Raw genomic sequence first — 23,527 nt, forward strand, 5'->3', positions numbered from 1 at the left:
TCCAGTACAAAATACAAGACAAAAATGTTGCACATGGATGGAGTGTTGGGACCCCCAGCAATTGTGCAGGAAGAGTGGAATGAACAGGTGTTACAACTGCATGGGAAAGTGCCAGGAGAAAAGCAGCTGCAGTGGCGGATTAACAAACCTGTGTATCATGGATGGATTGTCTGTGTTTTATTTCGAATTTCCAGTGTCTGCAGTTTATCTCATTAGCTATTTTACATGCTTCAATATCCTTTCATATTTTCATGCATCCTGCACCACTTCTCATCTCTTTCTATCTTTTCACTTCTTTCCCCTCCCACCTTTTGTTTGGTTTAGTTCCATTAAATGATTTGCTTTATCTTAATTCGGCCAATTCCTAGGAGGGTCAGAACCTATCTATCTTTCTCTTTTAGGATACTGACGGACCTGCTGTGTACAGCCATCATGTTTGGTTTTTATTGCACGATAGGTACCCTTATCCTTTCGGACTCTAGGGTGGGGTATTGTGAGGCTGGATTTTTAAAAAGTATTATTCTAATCCTTCTCTAACTTACATAATTGAACTCAGTGCCATCTTTATTGGTCCGATTAAAATAAGGCTCATTTAAAATACTTTGTGAATGGACAAAAAAACATGCATTTAAATAGTGCCTTTAACTTAGTAAAACGTTCCAAGGCGCTGCACAGGACGAGTAGAATAAATCTCTTAAATGGACAGGGCATTTTAAAAAAATATATAAACCCTGGACGGAGCAGTTATTAACTATTTTAAATCTGAGTTTGTTTTTAAACACTGAAAGGGGAAAAACAAGGGTATTTTTAATTGCCGCTCTGCAATACTGTCTTTGCTATGTTCAAAATGTAAAGCAGTCTTTCACATAGAGCAGCTGCACTGGTCAACTTTTTAAAGGGACGTGTCTGAGCCGGAGAAGGTAATGGGAGAACCTGATGCCATTTTATTGGTTCAAATCACACAGGCTGGAGAAGGCAATGGACCTCCAGAGGCGGAGACAGTGAGGCTATTTGAAAATTGCAGATTACGCAAACAGCTGATCAAAACGAGTCTGGAGAGAGTTTCGCTGTTGAGAAGATCGCGCTTGGATTAGAATAATTTTAGAGTAGAAATCCCAGGTTTCGTCAACAGCAGGACGGTTAAAAAGGTATACTTTATTTTCATAACTTTTTTAAAGTTAAAATGTAGTTTAGTACTTGAGTTAAAGATTTCTATATGTAATCATCGCTTACATTGTGACACGCCGAAATAGTCCTTTTTATATAGAAATATTTTGCTATTGTAGAATATGTGTGTTTTCTTTGGGACTATAGATTGATATTCAGTCTGGGACGTCTTATTGATTCTGCTGGAGCATATTCAGACATATCCTAAAGTTTGAGTGTCAGTTTGGAAATAGTCACCGAGAATGTGGCGTAGCCATTTGGGAGATTACGATGGATTTTTCAAGTTGTGTTTTGCAAAGATAAAGGTCACAGAATATGTAAAGTCTGAACAGCTGAGGGTGTCTGTTCTTGTCCTTTATGAAATCGGATCCCGTGCTAGTGATGATGCTCGCAGCTAGATAAGAGTCAGGCAAAGACACTGATGCGTTTTTGGTTACTGATCTAGATGACATTTAAATATATATTAACCTGTTCAACGTCGATTCCACCAATCCAAGACTACTAAAAATGATCTTAATTCTTGCAAAACTATTTTAATACCTCCTTTTTAGAATTTTGTAATATTGCAACTTCATTTGATAAAGTTGACAGTTTATTTGGTTAAGCCAAAAAAATGCTTGTATATCCTATTTATTTAAAGAAGTTGTCTGATGTAATGAGTAGTCCTTTCAACTAATCACATCGCAGAACTTTGCCCATTCAGAGCCCAGAGATTACTGTTCCTTCAACCAATCAGATGCAGGAACCATATCTAGTATTTCTAATTAGCTGTTTTTGTGACTAAATCAGTTACAAAATATTCTGCCTCTTAAGGCAACGCATAACATTTCCTCACACACCCTGGGATATATCAATATAAAATTAAATTCAAAGCATAAACACATTATAAAAACAATCATTATGAAATAAATCACAAACTTATCCAAAAACTTTCCTCCATAGGCTTCCCTCCCTCCTCCTGCAAATGTCACGAGAGAGGCCTCTGAAAGCTCATTGTAGTTTTATTTGAACTGTATACAATGTAATGAATACACACAAATAATGTATTTTTTTTATAAAGCACTAAACTTACCCATAACATCAAACATTGCATGTTAGGCTCTGTGCAGGTCTGCTCCTCCTTTCTGGAGCTTGGCTTATGCTGCATTCCCCAGCGTGGGACTGTGTGCTTGAGCAAGAAAGTAGGAGACACACAAGAGCAGGATGGATACAAGAAGAAGGGGTGAAGAGAGTGAGAAATACAGTCTGAGATGTACATAGGAATGCAGAGATGACTTTGAGAGAGTGATTAGAGGTAGACCAAGAATGGAAGACAAACAAAAGTAAAGTCAAGGAGATAAAAAATAATTGGAGATAAGCAGAGGTGTAGTTACAGGAAGAGAAAGACACTAGTTTAAAAAAAATTGATAATGATCCAAAACTCCCTCAAACATTTGTCAATCCCTTTTAAAACCTTAGATGTGCTGCTCTCATGAGCCAAGTTCTCAGCATTTTGATCCATCATGATTTTCAGTGAGTTCAAACAGATATTTTATAGCTGAGAATTAAAAAAGTTGTCAAATTTATGACGAGATTTTAAATTTACTGTGACATCCAGTTAATCAAGTGAATTCTGTTCAATTATAAATTTATATCATGCACATTCTGATAATGAATTGAGTGACTTGAAGCAATCAGGTACTTTTAGAGATGCACGACCTACTACATGGCTAAAGTTGAGAAGATCTTTCATTCCTGCAGTCATTTTTGTGCTTTTCTTGAACCCCAAAATGAAAGTTCATTCAAACTTCTGATGTATTTCAAAAGAGAGAATTCCATTACATCATTTAAAATTCTTCAAGGTCTACATTGAAGATCTCATCAGATTAATGTATGTGTGCATACAGGCATCTGAGGAGGAATCATGCTCTTGATTTAACTGGATGCAGTCTTTCCAGTCAAGTCAAGTGGATTGGTTTTGGCTAATTGAGACTGACCTTGACCATGGATATTAGTGCATCTTTCTTACTTTGAGATGAAATTCACACTCGTAATACACTAATTAGATGTGTCTTTTCATTAGTCTTTCAGATCATCATCTCAGTCCTATGTTGTTTCCTTGATAGCTTTCTCTGTGGTTTTTACCCATTACTGGATGTATAAAAATGATGATTGATCATTCTGGACTTTTGATTCAGAAGGTCCAAAATTCTGATTCTCTGAATTCTAAATTTTAAACATTACTATCACCTGTGCTAAACTTATTAGGAAGTTGGAAACATGCAAAAAAAAAATCACTTCGACTGGAAAGGATAGGATGCATCCCAACCCTTAACTGAACCATTAGGTTACTGGACACAGACCACTAACTGCACAAAAAGGCCACAGCATGCTAAAGCCTTTGATAACAGAAATTACTTTGTCACATGCTGTACTTGGGGGAGTGTAAAATAGACAGAAGATAGAAAGTTGCCCTACTGCATATGCACACTCCCATTTCATTTGAATCATATCCAAGTCCAAATTGCATTACAATTCAAGTTTGAATCTATTTCAATTAGTATTTTGTATTCTGTACTAAACCCTACAATATTCTTTCTATTCATTATAGTTATGAAGTCATGTCTTCAAGCTGATGGCTGAAACATCATGTTTTATGGAGAGGTCACTAAATGTCACCCCTTTGGGTATCGCTCTCTATATTCTGCATCACTGTCCAAAATACAGTGAGTTGGAATTGACGAAGCAAAGTAATTAAAAATCTGTCACAAAGTAAGAAATCTTGCTATTGTCTACTTCAATTTTAAGACAAGCAGTCTAAATTAGGCTTGGAAAATGGGTTCCTACAACTGCAAAAATAGCTGGCTTGACTCAGAATGCAGGATTATTTACATATTTTATCAGTGCAATTACAAACAACTCCCTGGCTCTATAGGATCACTGTTCTCCTGGGACCAACCCGGACTCTGATAAGGGGAATGGCCAGCCAATCACAGGGGAAAGTGGCAGAAATTGTATAATAACAAGCTCTTGTACATCCTTTCAAGTGCCAGTTATAAATAGTGCAATGACTGGATCATAGTTTTGTGATTGAGTGCCAAATACAGAACTATGGATTTTTTTTAAAGAAAAAAGCTAGATACTTGCACAATATTTTTTATGTATGTGTTTATATTTTGCTGTTTTTTTTAAATAAACACCTTTCTTGCTGATGTTGTAGTAGGTTAGCATATTATTTGTTCAACTTCTGGAATCTGTGTTCAAATCCAGTTTAAACTAACAGGAGGATATGCCTGTAAGGTCATAAGTGAAGAAGACCAAACCAATAATTTAAGAGCTCCTATGATGGTTCCGTGGATAAATACACTACCTGGTCTAATCTTAGACAGGGCAATATTGGGGAATTTACAATTGGTCTTGTCTGTGAATAGGAAGAATCAGCCAGGATACCCATTTCTGATCACTATCCAATGACCATTGCTGGAAAATTTACATGTGGATGCTGGGTTGGGCTTAACTGTGATGCTGATGCTCGCTGTCTGTGAACTTGAAGATGATGGTGTTCCCATGCACCTGCTGCCCTTGTCCTTCCAGGTGTTGGAGGTCACGGGTTTCGGAAATGCTGCCAAAGAAGCCTTGGTGAGTTGCAGCAGTACATCTTGTAAACGAAGCACATTGTAGCCATAGTATGCCGGTGGTGGAGGAAGTGGACATTTAAACTAGTGGACAAGGTTGGCTGATCAAGCAGATTGCTTTTTATGAGTCTCCCTAACAGAAGATCAAAGGTGATGGAGAGAAAGACTAATGTTAGTCAGCCGTATTCCATGTGTAGTGTTGAGGTATGGGCAGGGAATCAAGCATTCACAAACCAGCTAAACATACCTTTTAAGAAACTTACTTCGAAGGGCCAGGAGGTGAGTTCAAAAATGTGCCAGTTTTGTTTGGGCCTCTAACTGTGATACCACACTTCTGGGGTAAACTATGCAAAATACCTTTATTAATATCATTTTCACACCCTTAATGATCTGCATGTGGGGACAGCATAAGCTTGCTGCAATCGGCATAGTGCAGCCATTTTTTAAAAAAGGGCAGGGCCACAGTAGCCACAAAGCAAATTTCTGCATTTTTTTTTTCGAACCCTCCCCCCCCCCCCCCCCCCCAATCTCTGCACAGGGCATACACCATCTGAAAACTTTCCTTTCATTGTTATTAGACAATATATAAGCTAGCTGTGGGCAATATTTCCATATTTTTTATTTGTTCTCATGATGTGGATAAATCTGGAAAGGCCACATTTTTTGCCCATTCCTAGTTGCTCTAAGAAGGTGACGGTGGGCCTTCTCCTTGAACCACTGTGGTCCTTGTGGTGATGGTACTCCCAAAACAGTGTTAGGTAGGGTACGTAGCCTGTAAGATAGGATATTGACCCAACAGTAATGAAGGATCTCTTTTTTTGATAGTTTCTGAAAGCTGCTGCATTTTAAGTGATTTATACAGTTGGATTGGAGATTTCAGACCACATTTCAGATTCGCAATGTCTGATGTGTATGTTAAAAGGCAGCAATATTTTCATGTTATATAACAGGGCACTGCAGGAAAGTGAAATGTAGGCTAAATTCAGTTTGTGATTACATTTACCCTGTCATTCTTGAGTTATTTCCATGTTCCAATGTACTTATGGAATCTAAAAATTACAATATAACGCACTGATTTTCTAAAGCACAGGTTGCATTTTTTTATAGGAATAAAGGGAACAGCACCCAATATTGAAGCCCTGTTGGAAGTGTAGACCTCACACCAACCTTTGCATACAAAAGTCCAACATGCTTGGAAAACTCACCATTTTTTTCCTGGGTGAGACAGATGAAGACGACAGCAAAGAAAACAACAATGACATGAACAACATTCTGTTTGAGAATGAGGATGATGGCTGGATTATTGTGGATATCCAAGGTAGGGCTTGATCTTCAGATCCTTTCTCCACATGTAAATTGTTGTGAAGGATTTATATATTAGATCTTGGGTATGGTTTTATATAACCATACAACTGTAACAAATAGAAGTTACATAATCACAGATCTTTTGGATATAAGATTTAGCAGCAGATGTCAACAAATAACTTTAATATGTATTAAGTAAGTTAACAATCATGAGACCCCGATGTGCTTTTTGTTTATATCATTGGTAAAAGATAACTTTTTCCTTGTAGAGATGCTATGAAATAAATTCATGAAAATGAATGAAATAGTTGAAACCCTACTAGTGGTATGGTTTGAAATGGGGAGGGATATGAAGATACATATGGCAATGCTATACCTAATGTCATTGGATTCAACAGCAGTTTGAGTATAAGCAGAGCTCAAAAATGAAATTTATAAGTGTCATTTTTATTCATGGATTAGAATAATTATTGCATTGCTGCATCTACAAGATCAAGCATCAGAAGCCCAGACTTTTAGACAAACTGGCAACATTCTAAATGTTCACTCCAAATACAGGACTTGGCATCCGTACTGAACAGAGTTGGCTAGGATAAACCTCTTTATGGTTGAACTGAGCCTAGATTAACACGGGTCTAATGAGGCTCCCAGAACCGTATTTGAAAAGAATCAGATTAAAAATAGTCAACTAAAATTGACTGACTCCAATGTAACATTTTATACAAACTTTGATTTCACTAAACCTTTTATTATTTTCAATGGATTGGAAATGATTTTGTATAATATGCCATTCTAATATTCACAAGTCATTCAAATAGATTTATATTAAACGACTTGTTACTTCAAACAGTAAACGGTCATACAAGTACAATTTGGCTCATGTGGTATCCATGCAAGAGCGTGTGGAATTTAGCTTTAAATTCACATCAGCTTCGTGAAATAGCAAAGATTTCTCAGAAAATCCAGCCACTTAACTAAAATCGAACTGATCAGCATTGATCTTTACAAATTAACCTCTTGTCATAGGGTAGCAGCTGAAACCAGTAAACAAATCCACTACACCAAAAACCATGTGATTAAGACAAATGCAAACAGGCCAGTAACAGACTTCAAAACAAACAAGTTATCAGTCTCTAAAATGTAAACCTCAAATAAACCAGCTGTTTGGCAATACTTGGGTCACCAGACCCTTTTAGACCAGCAGCTATTTTTACAGAAACTTTCTGTAAATAGGCCAGCAGGAGGAGAAGGATTATGTTAATAGCAATATACGTAGGGAGCAGTAGTTCTTGTAATCTAATCATAGTTGGTGGTTGCTGCTAAAACACTAATTCACACAGCATTTTTTTCACCCCACCAATTGTCTCCCCTACTGAAGGCATAAACGCTTGCTGAGATATGGTTTTTGCACTCTCTATTTGCCCTCTGTCACCAAATTTACCATACATGTATGAAGCTAGATAGTGAGTGTCAGCAGGGTATTTAATTGCGAGGTGTGGAAGGGCATCACCATCAAGTCTGACTCTGTCATTACCCAATTCTCCACACAAGTGCACTTGCAGTAGGGATTACTCCCTAATGGACAGGAGATTAGATCTGTCCTCTGCACCTCCGCTAGTTCCCCAAGCTCCAATGAGTTGAATTTAAACTCCTTATTCTGACTTTCAAATTCCTTGATCAGGCAGGCTTGATGGACTGTGTTGTTGTATGTTGATACCTGAGTGGTCATCTTCTGCGCACACATTCTGCTCCCCTAACACTAGGCTTCTCCTTGTCACCTGCTCCCTCTGTTCCACTATTGGTGCTGCTCCGTTAAGCTCATTTGCTGAAAATCTGTCCAGCCTTCTGTTTCCTGGCTTTCAAAAATTTCAAAACCCTTCTCTTTAACTGACTGCCTTTTGATCCCTTGGAAAACCTTCTGATTGACATTTTTCCTTTTCCCCCCTTCCTGTTCGGCGACTGCTGTTTTGTCTCCTTGATGAAAACACTTGAGATTTCTTCCTTATAGGAATGCAAGTGTTGTTGCATTCCTACTGACACTCTGGCTCAGATCAGCTAACTCAGCACAGATCGGGAACCCAATCTGGAACCTTATTAGTCTGTTTGACTCAGCTATTCACTGTCTTAACCATCTGAGCCATCATAGCTGAGCCATTGGGGGAGCATACTGTGTTTTTTTTTGTTTGTTTTGACTTGTGCAGTTTTTTAAAAAGCAGACTTCTGATCAATATGATATCCAGTTGGCCATCCCACAAATGTGGGATTTTGTTGTCTATTTATTATTCACTTAGGTACACCAGTTGGAACTAATGGGTCCTCAACTTTGTATCAATTTGATTGCATCTTCAATACTGTACAAGAAGGTGATTGGAAATCAGTGAACAAATAGAGAACACACTTAAAGAGAGGGTACATTTTCCTCCCATGATTGCTAAATAGTTAATCCCAATGTCTTGTTTTATTACAGCCCAATATTCAGTAGTGAAGTTGGAAATTGATCCCTTGGAAAACCTTCTGATTGAACACCCAAGCATGTCCGTATATACTCTGAGGAATACAAACAGTGATGGTGAAGAAGAAGCTGAATATGAACAGATATTGGAGGGTCCCAGGTTTGTAATAGGATATTGGAAAGGATTAAGTTAAATGTTTCTATTCCAAATCCATATATCAGGTTCAAAAAATATCCTAAGTGCATATGACTTGGTTTACAGAACAGCCTTTAACCTATTTATTGAAATTGCAAAATTGTTTGTTTATAGCTCTCTTCTTACAAATGGACCCATTCACAGCTTGCCTAACAAGTTTTACCAGCAAGGTGAAAAGGCCCTTCTAGCCTCTCCATCACACTTGAATCTTCTTTAATCCCTCCCAGGCCCAGGAATTTTGTGGTTGATGATGAGTTTCCACTATCAACTAGGTTGTTCAGAGGAAGTACAAACAGAAAGGAAAGATGGAGGGGTGCAGTAAAGTTGTAGACAAGAGTTCACAAGATAACTATGGGTGAGGAAAGCAATTTGGCCCAACTTATTTCATCTGTCCAGAAAGATACTAATATTCCCCCATTGCAGCATCAGTTGTTTCTTAAACCATTCCAGAGTTTTTGCCTCCAGTACATTATCCAGAAGTCCATTCTAAGTATTGATCACTCTTTGATCAAAAAGAACTAATCTTAAATTAGCCTTTTACTAGTTCACTTGAACCAATCTCTTTTGTATAACAATGACAACAACTTGCATTTATGTAGTAAAATATCCCAAGCTGCTTACCTACTAGCAATTGGTTTGAGTATTAGTGACAAGTGGCTGCCCTCCTTGTTGGGGAACCCAATCAGTCATGGTATAAACAGAAAACATTCTGTTAAATACAGTGTACAACTCATAGGCTTGCTATTGCACTGATAACTTCATTGTTTTTGTTATTCAGCCAGCTTTACTTAAATATTGTGTACAATAGGACCTCAGTGTAAAATTTATTTATATAATATACATGCACAGAATCTGACTTTCTTGAGTCATGCATTTTTCAGTAAATGTCCATTTCATGCTGACATGTATTGTGAAACTTTGAGATACATAGTATATCAGTTTTGGGGCTATGTCTCTTGTTGCCATCGGTGTTTATATTCTGTTGTTTCTAAAACATGAATTGTAGTGAATAGCAGCATTATCTTGCTGTAGGCAATTCACCATGACCTAAAGTTAATGAAAAAATAACTCAGTTGCTGGTAGTAGTTTGAAATATTTCACCTTTGGATGACAAAAGTGACATCTGTTATGCAGCATTATAATATCTTTGACTTTATAGCTTCAGGCCTTGTGAGTGCAAATGACTGAAACCTATTATTTCTGTATAATCAGAAGTAGTTTTTTTTTCTTCAAGTGAATGCTTTAATCAAATACCAGTATGAAAATCTCTGTTTCCCTCTAATAATTGAGAACACTTAGATTTTGTTTGTACTGGAATTTGGTGACTTTTAATGCTCCCTAACAATCCACAACATTGCTAGTAAGGGAGGAAAGGTGAGGGGGAGAATATGTCTTGGCATGCCCAACTCTCTCTGAAAACTAACATCACCTCAAGTTAAAAATGTTTCAGACATTTTAACTAAGCTACAAATTGAGCCATGAGGTCCCAACTCTACCTTGGCAAAACAATCAAATTGAGGCTCAGCATCCCTGGTTCAAGCAATAAGTAGATAAGCTGTATTTGCCAGGAAAGCTCCACATTTGATCTTTCACACTTGAATGGCTGTGTTGATGATTTAGCAGAGGGCACCAGCAGCCATGGAACCCCAGCAAGGAGTTAGTGCTGTCAGAAGAGGAAGAGTGGAGGGAAGAAGATTGACAGTAAGAGGGGAAAAAAAATATTGGGATTTCCATTTGGAAGACTTGGTCTGTCACCAATCTAGCAAGATTTGTTGTTTTACTTTGAAAACTCTATAGCTAGCAATGCAGACTTATAAAAGTACCCTCCAAGTATCTGCCTCTATCCCAACTGTTGTGGTCTGTATGCCTTTTCTGGAATGTGGCAGTGCTGAGCTGGTAACCAGGAACTTAGCTTGAAGCTGGAGAAAAAAATAACCTTGGTTACCTCTTTTGGGACATTTCTAGGGGCTGCCCACCATTGTTAGTAAGTGGGCTGAGTTGTAGGCCACTACTACAGGGAGTCTGTAGGACTTTGTTGCTCAGTAAAATTGAGCCTATATAGATTGAGATTAGAATCTATAGGAACAGGAGTAAGCCATTCAGCCCCTCGAGCATGTACTGCCATTCAATTATGTCATGGCTGATCTGTATCTCATCTCCATCTACCTTCCTTGGTTCCCTTACCTAACAAAAATCTATCAATCTCCATTTTGACATTATCAATTGACCTAGCCTCAATAGCTTTTTGTTGGAAGAGAGCTTCAAATTTTCAGTATCCTTCATGTGACATCACCCCTGAACAGCCTCGCTCTAATTTTAAGGTTATGCCCTCTTGTTGACAAGTCTGAGATTTTGTTAACTGCTACTGCAAACACTTAGTATCCCTCTTCCTCACTTACTGTAGCTATGTTGTGTTCTTGATTTGAAATTGGAAAGCTGGAAAAAAAAAAGAACAGATTAGCAACTTAAGAAGTAGAGAGATGCAGATTGGCAAGAAGGCAGGAGTGAAAATGGCCTGAGTAAGCGCTGTACATATCATGCATGATAAAGTAAGTTGAATGGATTGATTGGTCTTTTCCTCATTCATATCTTTTTATGTTCTTCCATTTCCTAAATACTCCCGCTACTATGTAGTTTGAGTTTCAATGTTCACTGCTTTGTGATCTATGAATTTGGGCCACTTCATATCGCAACATTATTTTCCTAAATTATTAATAATTTATAATTTTTTGGGGGGCAGAAAGCCTCTTTGCTACACTTTATTTGTCAGACAGCCTCCACACTATCTTAAAAAATGGGTATTTTCTCAAGGAAAATCCAGGCCCAAAATGGGTCTGATGTAGGTTTTTTTTTAAAAAAGACCCTCACACACAGCCAGTAAGTTAGCCCAGTAATAAGTGATTCTGTTACTCTCAACTAATATAGTTATTTAATGAAGAACGTGAGTAATTCAAATTACAAATGAAATACAATTTTACCATGTAAGGATTGAGGAATTTACAGGTGACAAAAAATGGGTTAACGAAAGCCAGTACAAGACAGGCTATTTTTGTGCTTGCTAACACCATTTTAAAAAAAAAGTAGGAAAAAGGCTTGAAATTTGCTCCATTGTAAGAGATACACTAACATGCTGAGTGCTTATAGAAAAAAAGAAATGGAGAGAAAGTGTTATTTCTCAAAAGAGGCATGAAATACATTTGCAATTTGCTGGATGTACTGCTAATGGAGAATAGTAAGCTAACTGTGTGGCTGGTTAAGATTCTCAAAGAAAATTTGAATGCAATACTTAAACTTATTAGAATGTTCTGTTGTACAAGCGAGCATCTATTTGAGCTAAAAGACGTGGTGTCTTATATCAAGAGTGTTTCCTTTTTTTTATTTTTTAAAGTTGTGTATTTTCTTCCAAACTCTTTCCACTCCACCTCAGTAACTTTGCCATAAATTCAGTAAACTTTATATGGGTCCAGTTTACTAATATCAGACTAGCTTTGGGAGTCATGAAACAACTTTCATAGTGAGGGGTGGGTGTATGAGAGAAAAATACATGCAGTACGTGTTACTTTTCCAGAAAGGAGTTAATATAGTATTACTGTACCTTGCCCCATAGTCACAATTTGTGTTATGAAACCTGTTGTGAGTTAAAGTCTCTTTCTGTTTAGGGCTGTTCCGGTTGCTCATTATATCCCTCGAAGAATGTCAGCTTTGACTGGAAATGGTGGTGTGGAACATACCAATCATGTGCATTTCATGCAGCGTGCCAAATTACATGTTGAGAGAAGAAAACTGAGCCGCAATCATCTTTTGAGGCAAAATAGAGCACGGAAACGATATTCTACTAAGGAAAAAAACTCAGGACGTTTCAAACAACCCTGTCAACGCGTTTCCAGATATTCAAGGCAATAAGGAGACTTTCTATGTTTGGTGTGGATGGTAAATTTCAAGGGATAGAATTTCTATGGGGGAATCTCTCACTGTAACCTGCAGAAATTCTACCCCTGAGTGTTTACTACTTGCATGTCTAAGGGGCTTATTTTCCTGTACCTCCCCCTCTCCCCTGGGATGCTCAGATCCCCAGACTGAAAGGTCATGGAAAAAGCAACAAGTATTGTTGGCTCTCTGCCCTTTTAAAACTGCCATGGGACTTCTGGGATTTTCCATGGGGGCATAGAGCTAGGCTATTTAAATGAAGTGGGAGGGGGCTTCCACCCCATTTTCTGTTTTCAACACTTGCTGAGTGCCCCAGTGCAGGGTACCTGGAAAAGATAATGCTGTGGGCTGTCCCCTGAATCCCCAGTGAGCAGAAGGTTCAGGGAGCAGGCTGAAGAATTACAGGTAGGCCTCCAGAATTGACGTTGGCCCCAAACACCAGGATCCAGTTCTGTTGTGGCCTTCTGGCTGCCGATCTCCCATCAACATCCAGAAGGTCCCATGTACCCAGGCCAAGCACGCATATGTAGGCCTGCAGCTGCACCTGATTTTCCAGGGCCTCTTGCTGGTGCTGGACCCCAATAGGGGGTGGACTTGTGCCGGGATGTCCCTAAGCCATGTAAATGGGCCAAGGGTAGGAAATCCCAGGGCTGGACCACAGCAGTGCATTTAGGATGCACTGCTCCTGTTTAGCACCAGGGCAGGGAGATGCACAAGAAACTTAGCCCTCAATAGTTTCATATAGAACAGTGGAAACGGTTATTCACAGCTTTTGGTTGCTTTTCACAGTAAAGCGGTGGCATTATTCAGAGTCCACAGTAGAACTGCAGCACATGTATTGAACAGTATGTTAAAACTGACCGCTAGATTACTTATTAGCAACAGTAAAATATATCTTCCTGTATAACCCATTTGAGTGTTCACTTGTAACTGGCATTATTACTGATATGACTTGGCATTATATAAAGGCTTGAAAATTTAGAGCTCACAAAGCAAAACCTGACTGGATGCAAATACAGGTATTATAATGGCATGTAGAAAAAGAAAGAACTTGCGTATATATGTATATCACCTTTCATGACCTCAGGACATCCCAAAGTATTTCATAGCTAATGAAGTACTTTTGAATTTTAGTCACTGTAGTAATGTAGGAAATTTGCCAGCTAATTTGTCCCACAAGCAGCAATGAGGGGTAAATGTTAGGCACAACACATGGAGAACTCCCCTGCTCTTGTTCAAATAATGCCATGGGAGCTTTAATGCCCACCTGAGAGGGCAGCCAGGGCCTCTGTTTAACATCTCATCCAAAAGAGGGCAGTACTGAAGTCTCAGCCTAGATTATGTGCTCAAGTCTCTGGAGTGGGGTTAAACCCACGACCTTCTGATTCAGATGTGAGAGAGCTACCTTTAAGCCAAGGGTGACGCTGCATAAGGGTCGCTCTACACTCCCATTAAGCACTCCCAGACCAGGTTCAACATAATCTAGATATAAAATAAAACTCCCTCTACATTGTCCAAAGAATATTGTAAGAATTGCTTACCTTCTAGAAACCTAAAAGTGTAGCTAACACATTTTTGTAATATTGTGCTAACTGTTTCCCTGTGGATGCTGCCAAGTGCAGAATTATGTCTTTGCACAGACCAACAGTGGATCTTTAAGATAATGATTTGAAGATACAGGGGCCATCTGTTCAAATTATTGATTCACATTGGTAGCTGGAGGTCCTGGTGGATGTCAACTTCAGCCTGACCACAATCATAGAAAGTTACGGCACAGAAGGAGGCCATTCGGCCCATCGTGTCGGTGCCGGCCAAAAAAGAGCTATCCGGCTTAATCCCACTTTCCAGCATTTGGTACGTAGCCCTGTAGGTTATGGCACTTCAAGTGCACATCCAAGTACTTGAATGTGAGTTGAGGGTTTCTGCCTCTACCACCCTTTCAGGCACTGAGTTCTGAACCCCCCACCACCCTCTAGGTGAAAAAAAAATTCTCCTCCAGCTCTCTTCTAATCCTTCTACCAATTACTTTAAATCTATGCCCCCTGTTCACTGACCCCTCTGCTAAGGGAAATAGGTCCTTTCTATCTAGTCCCGTCCTAATTTTATATACCTCAATTAAATCTCCCCTCAGCCTCCTTTGTTCCAAAGAAAACAACCCCAGCCTGTCCAATCTTTTCTCATAGCTAAAATTCTCCAGCCCTGGCAACATCCTCGTAAATCTCCTCTGTATCCTCCCTAGTGCAATCGTATCTTTCCTGTAATGTGGAGACCAGAAATGTACGCAATACTCAAGCTGTGGCCTAACCAATGTTTTCTACAGTTCTAGCATAACCTTCCTGCACTTATATTCTATGCCTTGGCTAATAAAGGAAAGTATCCCATATGCCTTTTTAACCACCTTATCTACCTGTCCTGCTACCTTCAGGGATCTCTGTGGACATGCACTCCAAGGTTCCTCTGTCCCTCTAAACCTCTCCGTATCCTCCCATTTGTAGTGTATTCCCTTGCCTTGTTTGCCCTCCCCAAATGCATTACCTCACACTTCTCTGGATTGAATTCCATTTGCCACTTTTCTGCCCACCAGTCCATTGATATTTTCCTGCAGTCTACAGCTTTCCTTCTATCAACCACTTGGCCAATTTTTGTATCATCTGCAAACTTCTTGATCAAGCCCCCCCACATTCAAGTCCAAATCATTAATATATACCACAAAAAGCAAGATACCTAGTACTGAGCCTTGCGGAACCCCACTAGAATCAGCCTTCCAATCGCATAAACGTCTGTCAACCATTAATCTTTGCTTCCTGCCACTGAGCCAATTTTGGATCCAACTAGCCACTTTTCCTTGGGCTTTTACTTTTTTGACCAGTCTGCTATTTGGGACCTTGTCAAAAGCCTTGCTAAAATCCATGTACACTACAAACGTGTTACCTTCCTTGTTACCTCCTCAAAAAATTCAATCAAGTTAGACAGACATGACCCTCCCTTAACAAATCCATCCTTCAGGTCCAAAGGACATTATGATTTTTCTCATCTTTCTTCAATGACAGCAAACTTTCAATGCAGATTATGCTTGTGGCCCTGCTCCCCCTCATCATTTAAATGTGGAGGGACCGCTCAGCGTCACAGTGGGGTCATGGGAGGGAAATCGTTCATTTTTTTTGAGGCGGAGTGCCTCTGCCACATTTTATTTCAGACTGCCTACACATTGCCCAAAAATGAGTGTTTTTAAGGTTTGTGGCATATGTGTCAAAACAATTTTTCTTCATGATTCAGAACTCTTGGGCATGTAGTGGAAGAACTGGCCCATGAGCAAGATCCAGAACCAAGCTGTGAGTTGGATTTTTGGCAAAAAGAGGAAGCATCTGCAGATGTGGGAGGATTTTAACCCACAGTGACTTGTCACTTAGTATTTTGGAGGAGAGTCAGCCTCATGGTGAGCATACCAACTTGCCAAAACCCTTCATTTGAGGTCCTGCATTAAGTATTGTTGATCAGTAAGCCTGGTACCCAGCACTGGACTTGGACTTCTAAGTCTTCAAGTGGGCTGGCATTATGCCATCTGCTTTGTAGGGCTTTCTAATTGCTGAAGGCACATGTCTGTTGTATAGCTAATGAGATATCTCCAACAGCTGCCAGAAAGCATTACCTGGAGGCTACATAGGAGAACACATGATTGTGTCCATGGCTCTACTATGGTTTGGTTAGAGAGGCAAGTAGCTGCTGTTGAAATTCTACACATTAAACTGGAGAAACAACTGTTCAATAGGGTGTGATGTGTGCCCACATTGTGATCAGGAAGATGGTGGCAAAGTACTCGCACACTTTATATGTAGCATGGTGAGCAGCACCACCTGTGAGGAGTCTCTGGTACCTGTGGCCCACCTACCATAGGCTCCAATCTGCTTGTCAGTTGATTAACAACCAATTAGTAATCCAATACTGGAACCAGGCAAGTTCTGATGAAGGTCATTGACCTGAAACGTTGACTCTGTTTCTCTCCTCAGATGTTGTCTGACCTGCTGATTGTTTCTAGGTCCACTGTACTCTAGGATTCTGTTGAACATTGGCTAGATAACCTGGATCACTAATGGAATCTGAAGGGGTAGACCTGTCACTGGAGGCTGGGATTTTCCCCCACTTGGTTCCAGATAAATATGGAATCCAATGTCCTAACGAGCAGGAGGAAGTTTACCAGCATTCTGTACTGTTAGGCTGCATGGCTTTATCTGGTTGGACTCCAGCAGTACATCCTTTGCACACTGAGATGTTGCTAAACCTTGACTGCCAACCTGCACCTAAGGTCTCTGGACTTGGATAAGTGCAGTGTGCTCCACTGGGAGAGAGTATGCATGTCACATCAAGCAAACAGAAATTCTACAGGTATAGAATTCTCAGTAGCTGATTTGGAATCTCTTAAATATGGCAAGGGGTTCTGTGTGTGGCAGACATCCACCCGATAAAATATTCATTTAAAGTTACATCACCCAAGACTTTTTTTTTACCCCAGAGCCATTGTTATAATGAAAATAATTCTGGCAAAAAGAAAACGTTGAACAGAAATTTTAACAAGATATTGGGGGTAGTTTGCTGAGTATTAGTTGGTGGGGAACCTTGCCTGCTGCTGGTGCATATTAATAAATCGTGGCAGTGTGCCCATACTTTTCTAATGTGCTGGCAGTGGGTGAGGATCCCCACCACCAACATATATTGGAAAATAAACCCCAATATTTTCATTTTTGTACAAGTTTCAAAAGCAGGAATGCCTTATTCTATTTACAAATGGCACGGACTAACACTAAACTGGTTTCAAAAGAGAATGATCACATAATTTCTGATGTCAATCCCTGATTTTAAAAAAAGGACTTAAAAATAGATTGCACTTGGAACATGCTTCTCCAGCAGGTAATTGTCTTGTTTTTAAGAAGGATGGAATCAATTTTACAGGACTAGTGCTTTTAACATTAATTCTGCATGGTTATTTTCAACATAGTTGTGGCCTTACTCACCCTATGCATCCTACCTGCCAAACAAGCCTCAGTATCACATCAGCAGATTTTCTGGCTGAACATATTGACTTCAAAGGATAAATGATGACAGCCTCCCTATTAAATGGTTAAAAATTCCTGCACATAGCAAACCTTTTGAAATGTGTAATTAATAGTGTAGTATCACACTTTGAACTTTTACCGGATGGGAGCTGGGACAAAACTTAAGGAAGTTGTTGATTATACATTGAAATCATTTGCAGTATTCGCACGCATACAAGGGACCCTCGACCTATCTTGCCAAATAGATTTCATACAAGGAAAGGCATTATGGTTTTATTGCAGTAGTAGGATATGTTGTACCGTTTCTCAAGTTTGTTTAAATTTTTTGTTCTTGTGTGGAATTTTTCAGTGACATGCGTAATATAAAAGTACTGATGAATTGTAACATTGGCCAGGTATTTGGTTTAAAACTTGGTAGTTCTGATGAGGTCATCGACCTGAAACATTAACTGTTTCTCTCCTGACCTGTACGTTTCCAGCATCTTCTGTTTATTTGGTATTAAAAGGTAGTTAAGGTTCTTAACCCAACAGTTATAAGATTTCTTCTGGTTGTTATGTATTAGTAACATTGTAATAATGGGAACATTTCCTATATTTACAATTTCTTGCAAAATTCTAAAAGCATTCTTTTGGAATGAGCTTATGATTTCAGCAGAAATAATGATCCAAAGATATCTTTTATAATTACAATATTGTTAACACAGAATAACCAAAGGATACTTTACCCTCTGTGATGGAAGCCAATTTCACCTGCTCTTCAGAATTCTCTCATTAAGTCACCAATTGTATCTGCCAATTCTTCACTTTAACCTACTGACTGAGAATTCTTTTTACTAGATCTTTTGGTAAAAGAATGTGTAGAGAAAGAGCAAATGGTTAAATGCTATAATAATTAAACTGCTATATAGATGCATATGTAAATGGACATATAGTCTATAAATTTTTTAACTTCTCCATAAAATGTTAAAGTTTGACTGTTTCAGGATGTTTCAAAATTATTTCGAAATCATATTTTGTGTTAACATTCTATAGTTGCGTACATAATAGGTGGTGGACATGGTGTGTCTTAAAACAGGTGACTGGAGTAATTGATTCTTGGCACACTTTTAAAAAGTACTGTATTACTATCTCTACTGTAATAATGCAAGGTGTAAAAATGAAGTAGATTATAGTTCACGTGCAAGAAATGTCAGGCGATTAACTAAATAAATAATTTCTATGTGCATTGAAAGTGGCTTTACAAGTTTATTCAAAACATGCAGCAGTGTTGAAATATCTGAACCAAGGTCAATGCCAGTAGATAGTCACATTGATGCTTAATGAATAAGCCACATCATTTGTACAATTCCAGGGTTAATTGGTATAATTATCTACAAACTTGCATGTTTTATACAGGCATAGTTTTACCTGGGATAGATCCTACAGCTTTGAAGTTTTTCTTACTATGAGGAAGATCTTCATTAGTTACTCACCAGTTCACTACTCATGATGCTGAGAAATTCCTTGGAGTTGCTCCTGCTCCATCACCTTAACTTCGCTGGAGTTGCAACAGAAAGCCCATTTACGCGCACAAACGGAGTTTCTGCTGCAATCCCTATGGATACGGCAGCAGAGCAGCTTAGAAGAAATTCCAGGCCAAATATTTGATGTCTTCCTCCCACTGGCCATCATATTGGTGCTTATGTTACTGTGCGGTGTGCAATCGTTTAAGCAGTTAAACAAGGACCAGAAAAAAATGGCAGGGATCTCTAATGCTGGGTCTCTGGCCCTTTTCTGCATAACATGCATTTTCAGTAGGCCAGGGGGTGGACACAGGAAGATCCCACTTGTATACAAATGATGAGGGAATGGGGTTACAATGCCTCCTTTTTTTGTCTATACTACTTCTGATTGACATCCATTTAAATGATCAGGTGCTGAACAATACCTGGAAATAAGTTTAAAGGGCCAAAAAGGATGTTCATTCACTGGTTTCTGTTCTGTTTTTCAGAAACCTTTGTTCTGTTGGCATATTCTAGGTGTTTGTGATTTAGATATTTTTGCCCCCAGCACTGTTACTGGCATCAATGGTTTTTCCCCAATGGTTACTCCCCTATCTGAAGTGCTTGGAAGAAGAGGAGCACTTAAATTGTGCTAGCAGGTCAGGCATGAGAGGTGCTGCATGCCCACCTGCACAACTGCATCTGCAAACAGGTGACCAGACTTCACATTTTGGCAGATTAATACTGTATACTTTGAAAGCAGGTCCAATGGCACAGCTGTGTGCGATGGCCTGACTAACAGTTATGCTGGATGATTCTTCAGAAGCACTTCGACTTTACATGGTGCTGCACAAAAAAACAGCATGTCAGGATGATCAGACACAAGCAAAGCTCATTGGTCACACTCACCAAGATGCCACCAACTATATTTTCAGGCATTGTTAGACCTATATGACAATGACTGTGGGGAATTATCTTCAGAGTCTGGGTCAACAGAAAGTCAAATACAGAGCTGTGCCATCTACAAGAATACAAAAAGGCTGGCACACACAAATGATAGTATTAGTCAGTTGCATCCTCAAGCCTGCGTCCACCTCCTTCCAGGTGTGCTGCAATGTTGACCTATGGTGTTGGGGTCCTGGATTGAGATGTCTTTTGAGCTCTTAAGGCTATCAGAATTTTTGACACTCTAACATGGGCATTGCTCATGCAGCCTGACTTTCCCTTTAATTGTCCCCATCCTTTAAATTTAATTTGCCTGCAACTTTCAATTCCCACTACGCAGTTGGTCCCTATACCTGCCCAAATTTGTACTGGAACCGTGAATAATTGTGCAGAAAAGCTGACCAAGCAATTTCAACTGCTATTAGCACTTCACCATTCTGACAGGATGAGCACCAGTCCTTAACCATTTTAGAACTGATATTTCACCAGTAGGCAAAATTCAGCTCTAATGTTTCTTTTGTTGTGAAGTCTGCAGTAGATATTGTAGAGCCTCATAGTCTTCCAATATTGAACCATCAGAATCATACATGCATATTAAATAGGATCTGAGGGTATAAATTTAAATTAGTGAGAAATGTATGGAATAAGCTGCCATTATTCCACACATTACAGACATTGGGTGTATTCAAAGTGCAATTGGGATAATAGAGGGGTGAGCTTCAATGGGCTTAATCAATCACCTTGGCTGTTCTTATGTACAAATATTTTACAAAACTTTAGTAGTTTGGGTATTTGGCTTTTGGTTTTTCCAAATTGCACTGAAGATTTTTTAAGCTAATCAGAATGATTGTGAACCACAAGATAACTTACTTGTGACAAATTAGTATTTCAAATTGAGAATCTAAGGAGAACATATTAATATTGTTCCAAAAAACTGCCAGTGTATACTTTCAACTAAGTTTGAATTACATATTGTTACTGTACAACTCCACAGATAGGTCAGTGGGTACACACATCTGGACCAAAATGCGATCTGTGCCTCCCATTGTGCTGATGTACATCAAGCGGCGGTTCCCTTGATTATTGTGTATCATGACCTGGGGTCTACTCCAAGCTTAATATGCCTAGCACACCTCGATGTGGCTGGTTAGTGCTCCTAGCTCTCTGAGCCTGCACCCAAATTGCATGCAAAGCTTATTAAAGGCTCAGCATTCATTAACTTCAGTGATATATGAGTCTCAAGCCTCGGAATTTGTCTGGAGTGCCTGAATTGCACTCTGGTCATCCAGTACCTGTAACAAATGGGTACTGTAGTGGAGGGGCACAAAACATATTTTAATTTTCTTTGAGTGACCCTGTACTTACAATAGCTTATCTGTAATTTGACTGTTAGGCCCACCTCCTCCTCTTTCCTATCCAAGGTATTTCTCAGCATGATATGCAGAAAACACTTTAAAGAAGAAAAATTTGAAAATATATGAAAGCAGTTAGCTAGTTGCCTGTTTGAAGTAGAATACTGGAATTGACACTGGGTAATATGACAGCCTATTAAGTAGCAACATCAAGGCCATCTTGTCCCAGCTGTGTTGCATACCAATTATCCTTTTATCATGTAGGCACTACCAGCTGTTTATGGACTACCGGTGCAGGAAATCCTACCCCTAATTTTAATACACTCTCATTATATCATGTTCTACGTTTTGGAAATGCCATCAAATGACATTAATGCGCTGACCTTGCATTAGGAGTAAGTTAAGCTTATTCGAGCAACACCTCGAGCTGCGGTCCCAATGGCATAGTGCCAGCACCACATTAACTGCCCCACAGTGTGAATGCTGCACTGAGCAATATAGACCTTTGTGTCTTCTGTTTTGAGATACCTGTTGCCAGCTGGGCAGTGATGAAAGTGCTACAGTTGACCTGGTCCTTGGCCTCAGTGTCTCTGTGCTTGATAAGGGGGAAAATGCTCCCTCTCTAATGACTCCTGATTGCTATCTAACAATCCTGGCTGGAAGTGCATATATACAAACATTTCTGAAGACAGGCTTGGGCTTATCTGTAATGGACTCCACTGTCAAATACCACATTGACCTTACTGTATTGGCTTGCACTAGGGCTAAGTACTGTAAGATTTGATGCAGCATAGACAATACCATCCCAGCATTACTCTCCTCTGCAGGAAAGAACAGGTAAGGGAGAATACTGGAGAAAATTTAGAGACCACACACACGAAAAATGGTTTGCCAAAACTAAACTGACTGATGTAACAACATAAATCAATGATGCCAATTAAATGATTTACATTGCATGAAACCATCTATTCCCTGTTTTATTCTCTAATTATGTAATAGGTATTTCTCAGCATGATATGCAGAAAACACTAAAGAAGAAAAATTTGAAAATATATGAAAGCAGTTAGCCAGTTGCCTGTTTGAAGGAGAATACTGGAACTGACTTTGGGTAATATGACTGCCTATTAAGTAGCAACATCAAGGCCATCTTGTCCCAGCTGCATTGCATACCAATTATCCTCTGCTGGAACAACCCACATGGGTTCACATTGGTTGGTGTGTTGTTAACATTTAGATTACCAGTTTTGAGAAGCAACAGAAGGCAATACTGCATTTTACTAGAAAAATCATGCATAATGCATGCAATGGGTGAGCATTTACAGCTCAAGTGGCTGTATTAATTGCATTGGGTCATTCCTTTAATTATACTGTTGCTTCAGATCATATACTTGTGTAGATTTAATGCAACTTATCAGTAGTCTTGAAGTAAAAGCAACAGTCCTTTAAACTTCAATTCTGATGACTGATATACACCTAAATCACCATAACCTATATTTTTTCTTTACAGATGCTGAGTGACATGCTGTCTATTCTAACACTTTCTATTTTTATTTCAGAGTTACTCATGTTGTTTATGTAGATCACATTTTAAATCAAAAGAAAAATCATGTTGGTGATTCAAACTGCACCATATGCTACAAGTAACAGACTAGAATCAAATCTCTTAAAAAAATTCATCAAAAAATAACTGATTGTGGCAGCATCAATATTAATGTGTTAGATTTGTCAGAGGTACAGGTAAAATTATATATGATTTGTTCCATTGCATAGCTGTAGATATACTTGCAAAGTATCTTGATAAAACTGTTTTATTTCCTGAGTTGATGCATCTTAGTCATAAATTTCTTAATCCGTTCAGAATCAACTTCATTGGCCCAGTATCCTGCTTTCTTGAAATATGAACCAATAATCATGGCATCTGCATCCATATACTGCTCCATGTTTTCAAAGGTCACACCAGAGCCAACGAGGACTGGAATTCTTACAGCCTGTTTAATCTCTGCAAGAAAGGTCAAAGAAGCAATTAAAATAGACAGA

General features: G+C 39.0%; 2 protein-coding genes across 4 annotated transcripts in view; one reads left to right on the top strand and one right to left on the bottom strand.

Moving 5' to 3' along the window:
- Positions 1–1,047: 1,047 nt before the first annotated feature.
- On the top strand, positions 1,048–18,943 carry si:ch211-260e23.9 (uncharacterized protein LOC555795 homolog). Of its 2 annotated transcripts, XM_067997967.1 has the most exons (5): positions 1,048–1,148; positions 4,578–4,785; positions 5,889–6,099; positions 8,554–8,698; positions 12,394–18,943. In XM_067997967.1, exons 3-5 carry the CDS (start codon positions 5,970–5,972, stop codon positions 12,635–12,637), a joined length of 519 nt encoding a protein of 172 aa, XP_067854068.1. In that variant the 5' UTR covers positions 1,048–1,148; positions 4,578–4,785; positions 5,889–5,969; the 3' UTR covers positions 12,638–18,943. The 2 variants fall into 2 exon arrangements, with proteins under 2 accessions (XP_067854068.1, XP_067854067.1); XM_067997966.1 differs by lacking the exon at positions 4,578–4,785.
- zgc:162297 (uncharacterized protein LOC555865 homolog) overlaps positions 18,944–23,527 on the bottom strand; it is a 60,330-nt gene continuing 55,746 nt past the window's right edge. For both annotated transcript variants that reach the window (XM_067997965.1, XM_067997964.1), the window contains exon 6: positions 18,944–23,489. In XM_067997965.1, coding sequence (XP_067854066.1) covers positions 23,299–23,489 — 191 coding nt within the window. In that variant the 3' untranslated portion in view covers positions 18,944–23,298. The remainder of the gene's footprint in view (positions 23,490–23,527) is intronic.

This window comes from Heptranchias perlo, chromosome 16, assembly GCF_035084215.1.
Source record: "Heptranchias perlo isolate sHepPer1 chromosome 16, sHepPer1.hap1, whole genome shotgun sequence".
Classification (NCBI taxonomy): domain Eukaryota; kingdom Metazoa; phylum Chordata; class Chondrichthyes; order Hexanchiformes; family Hexanchidae; genus Heptranchias; species Heptranchias perlo.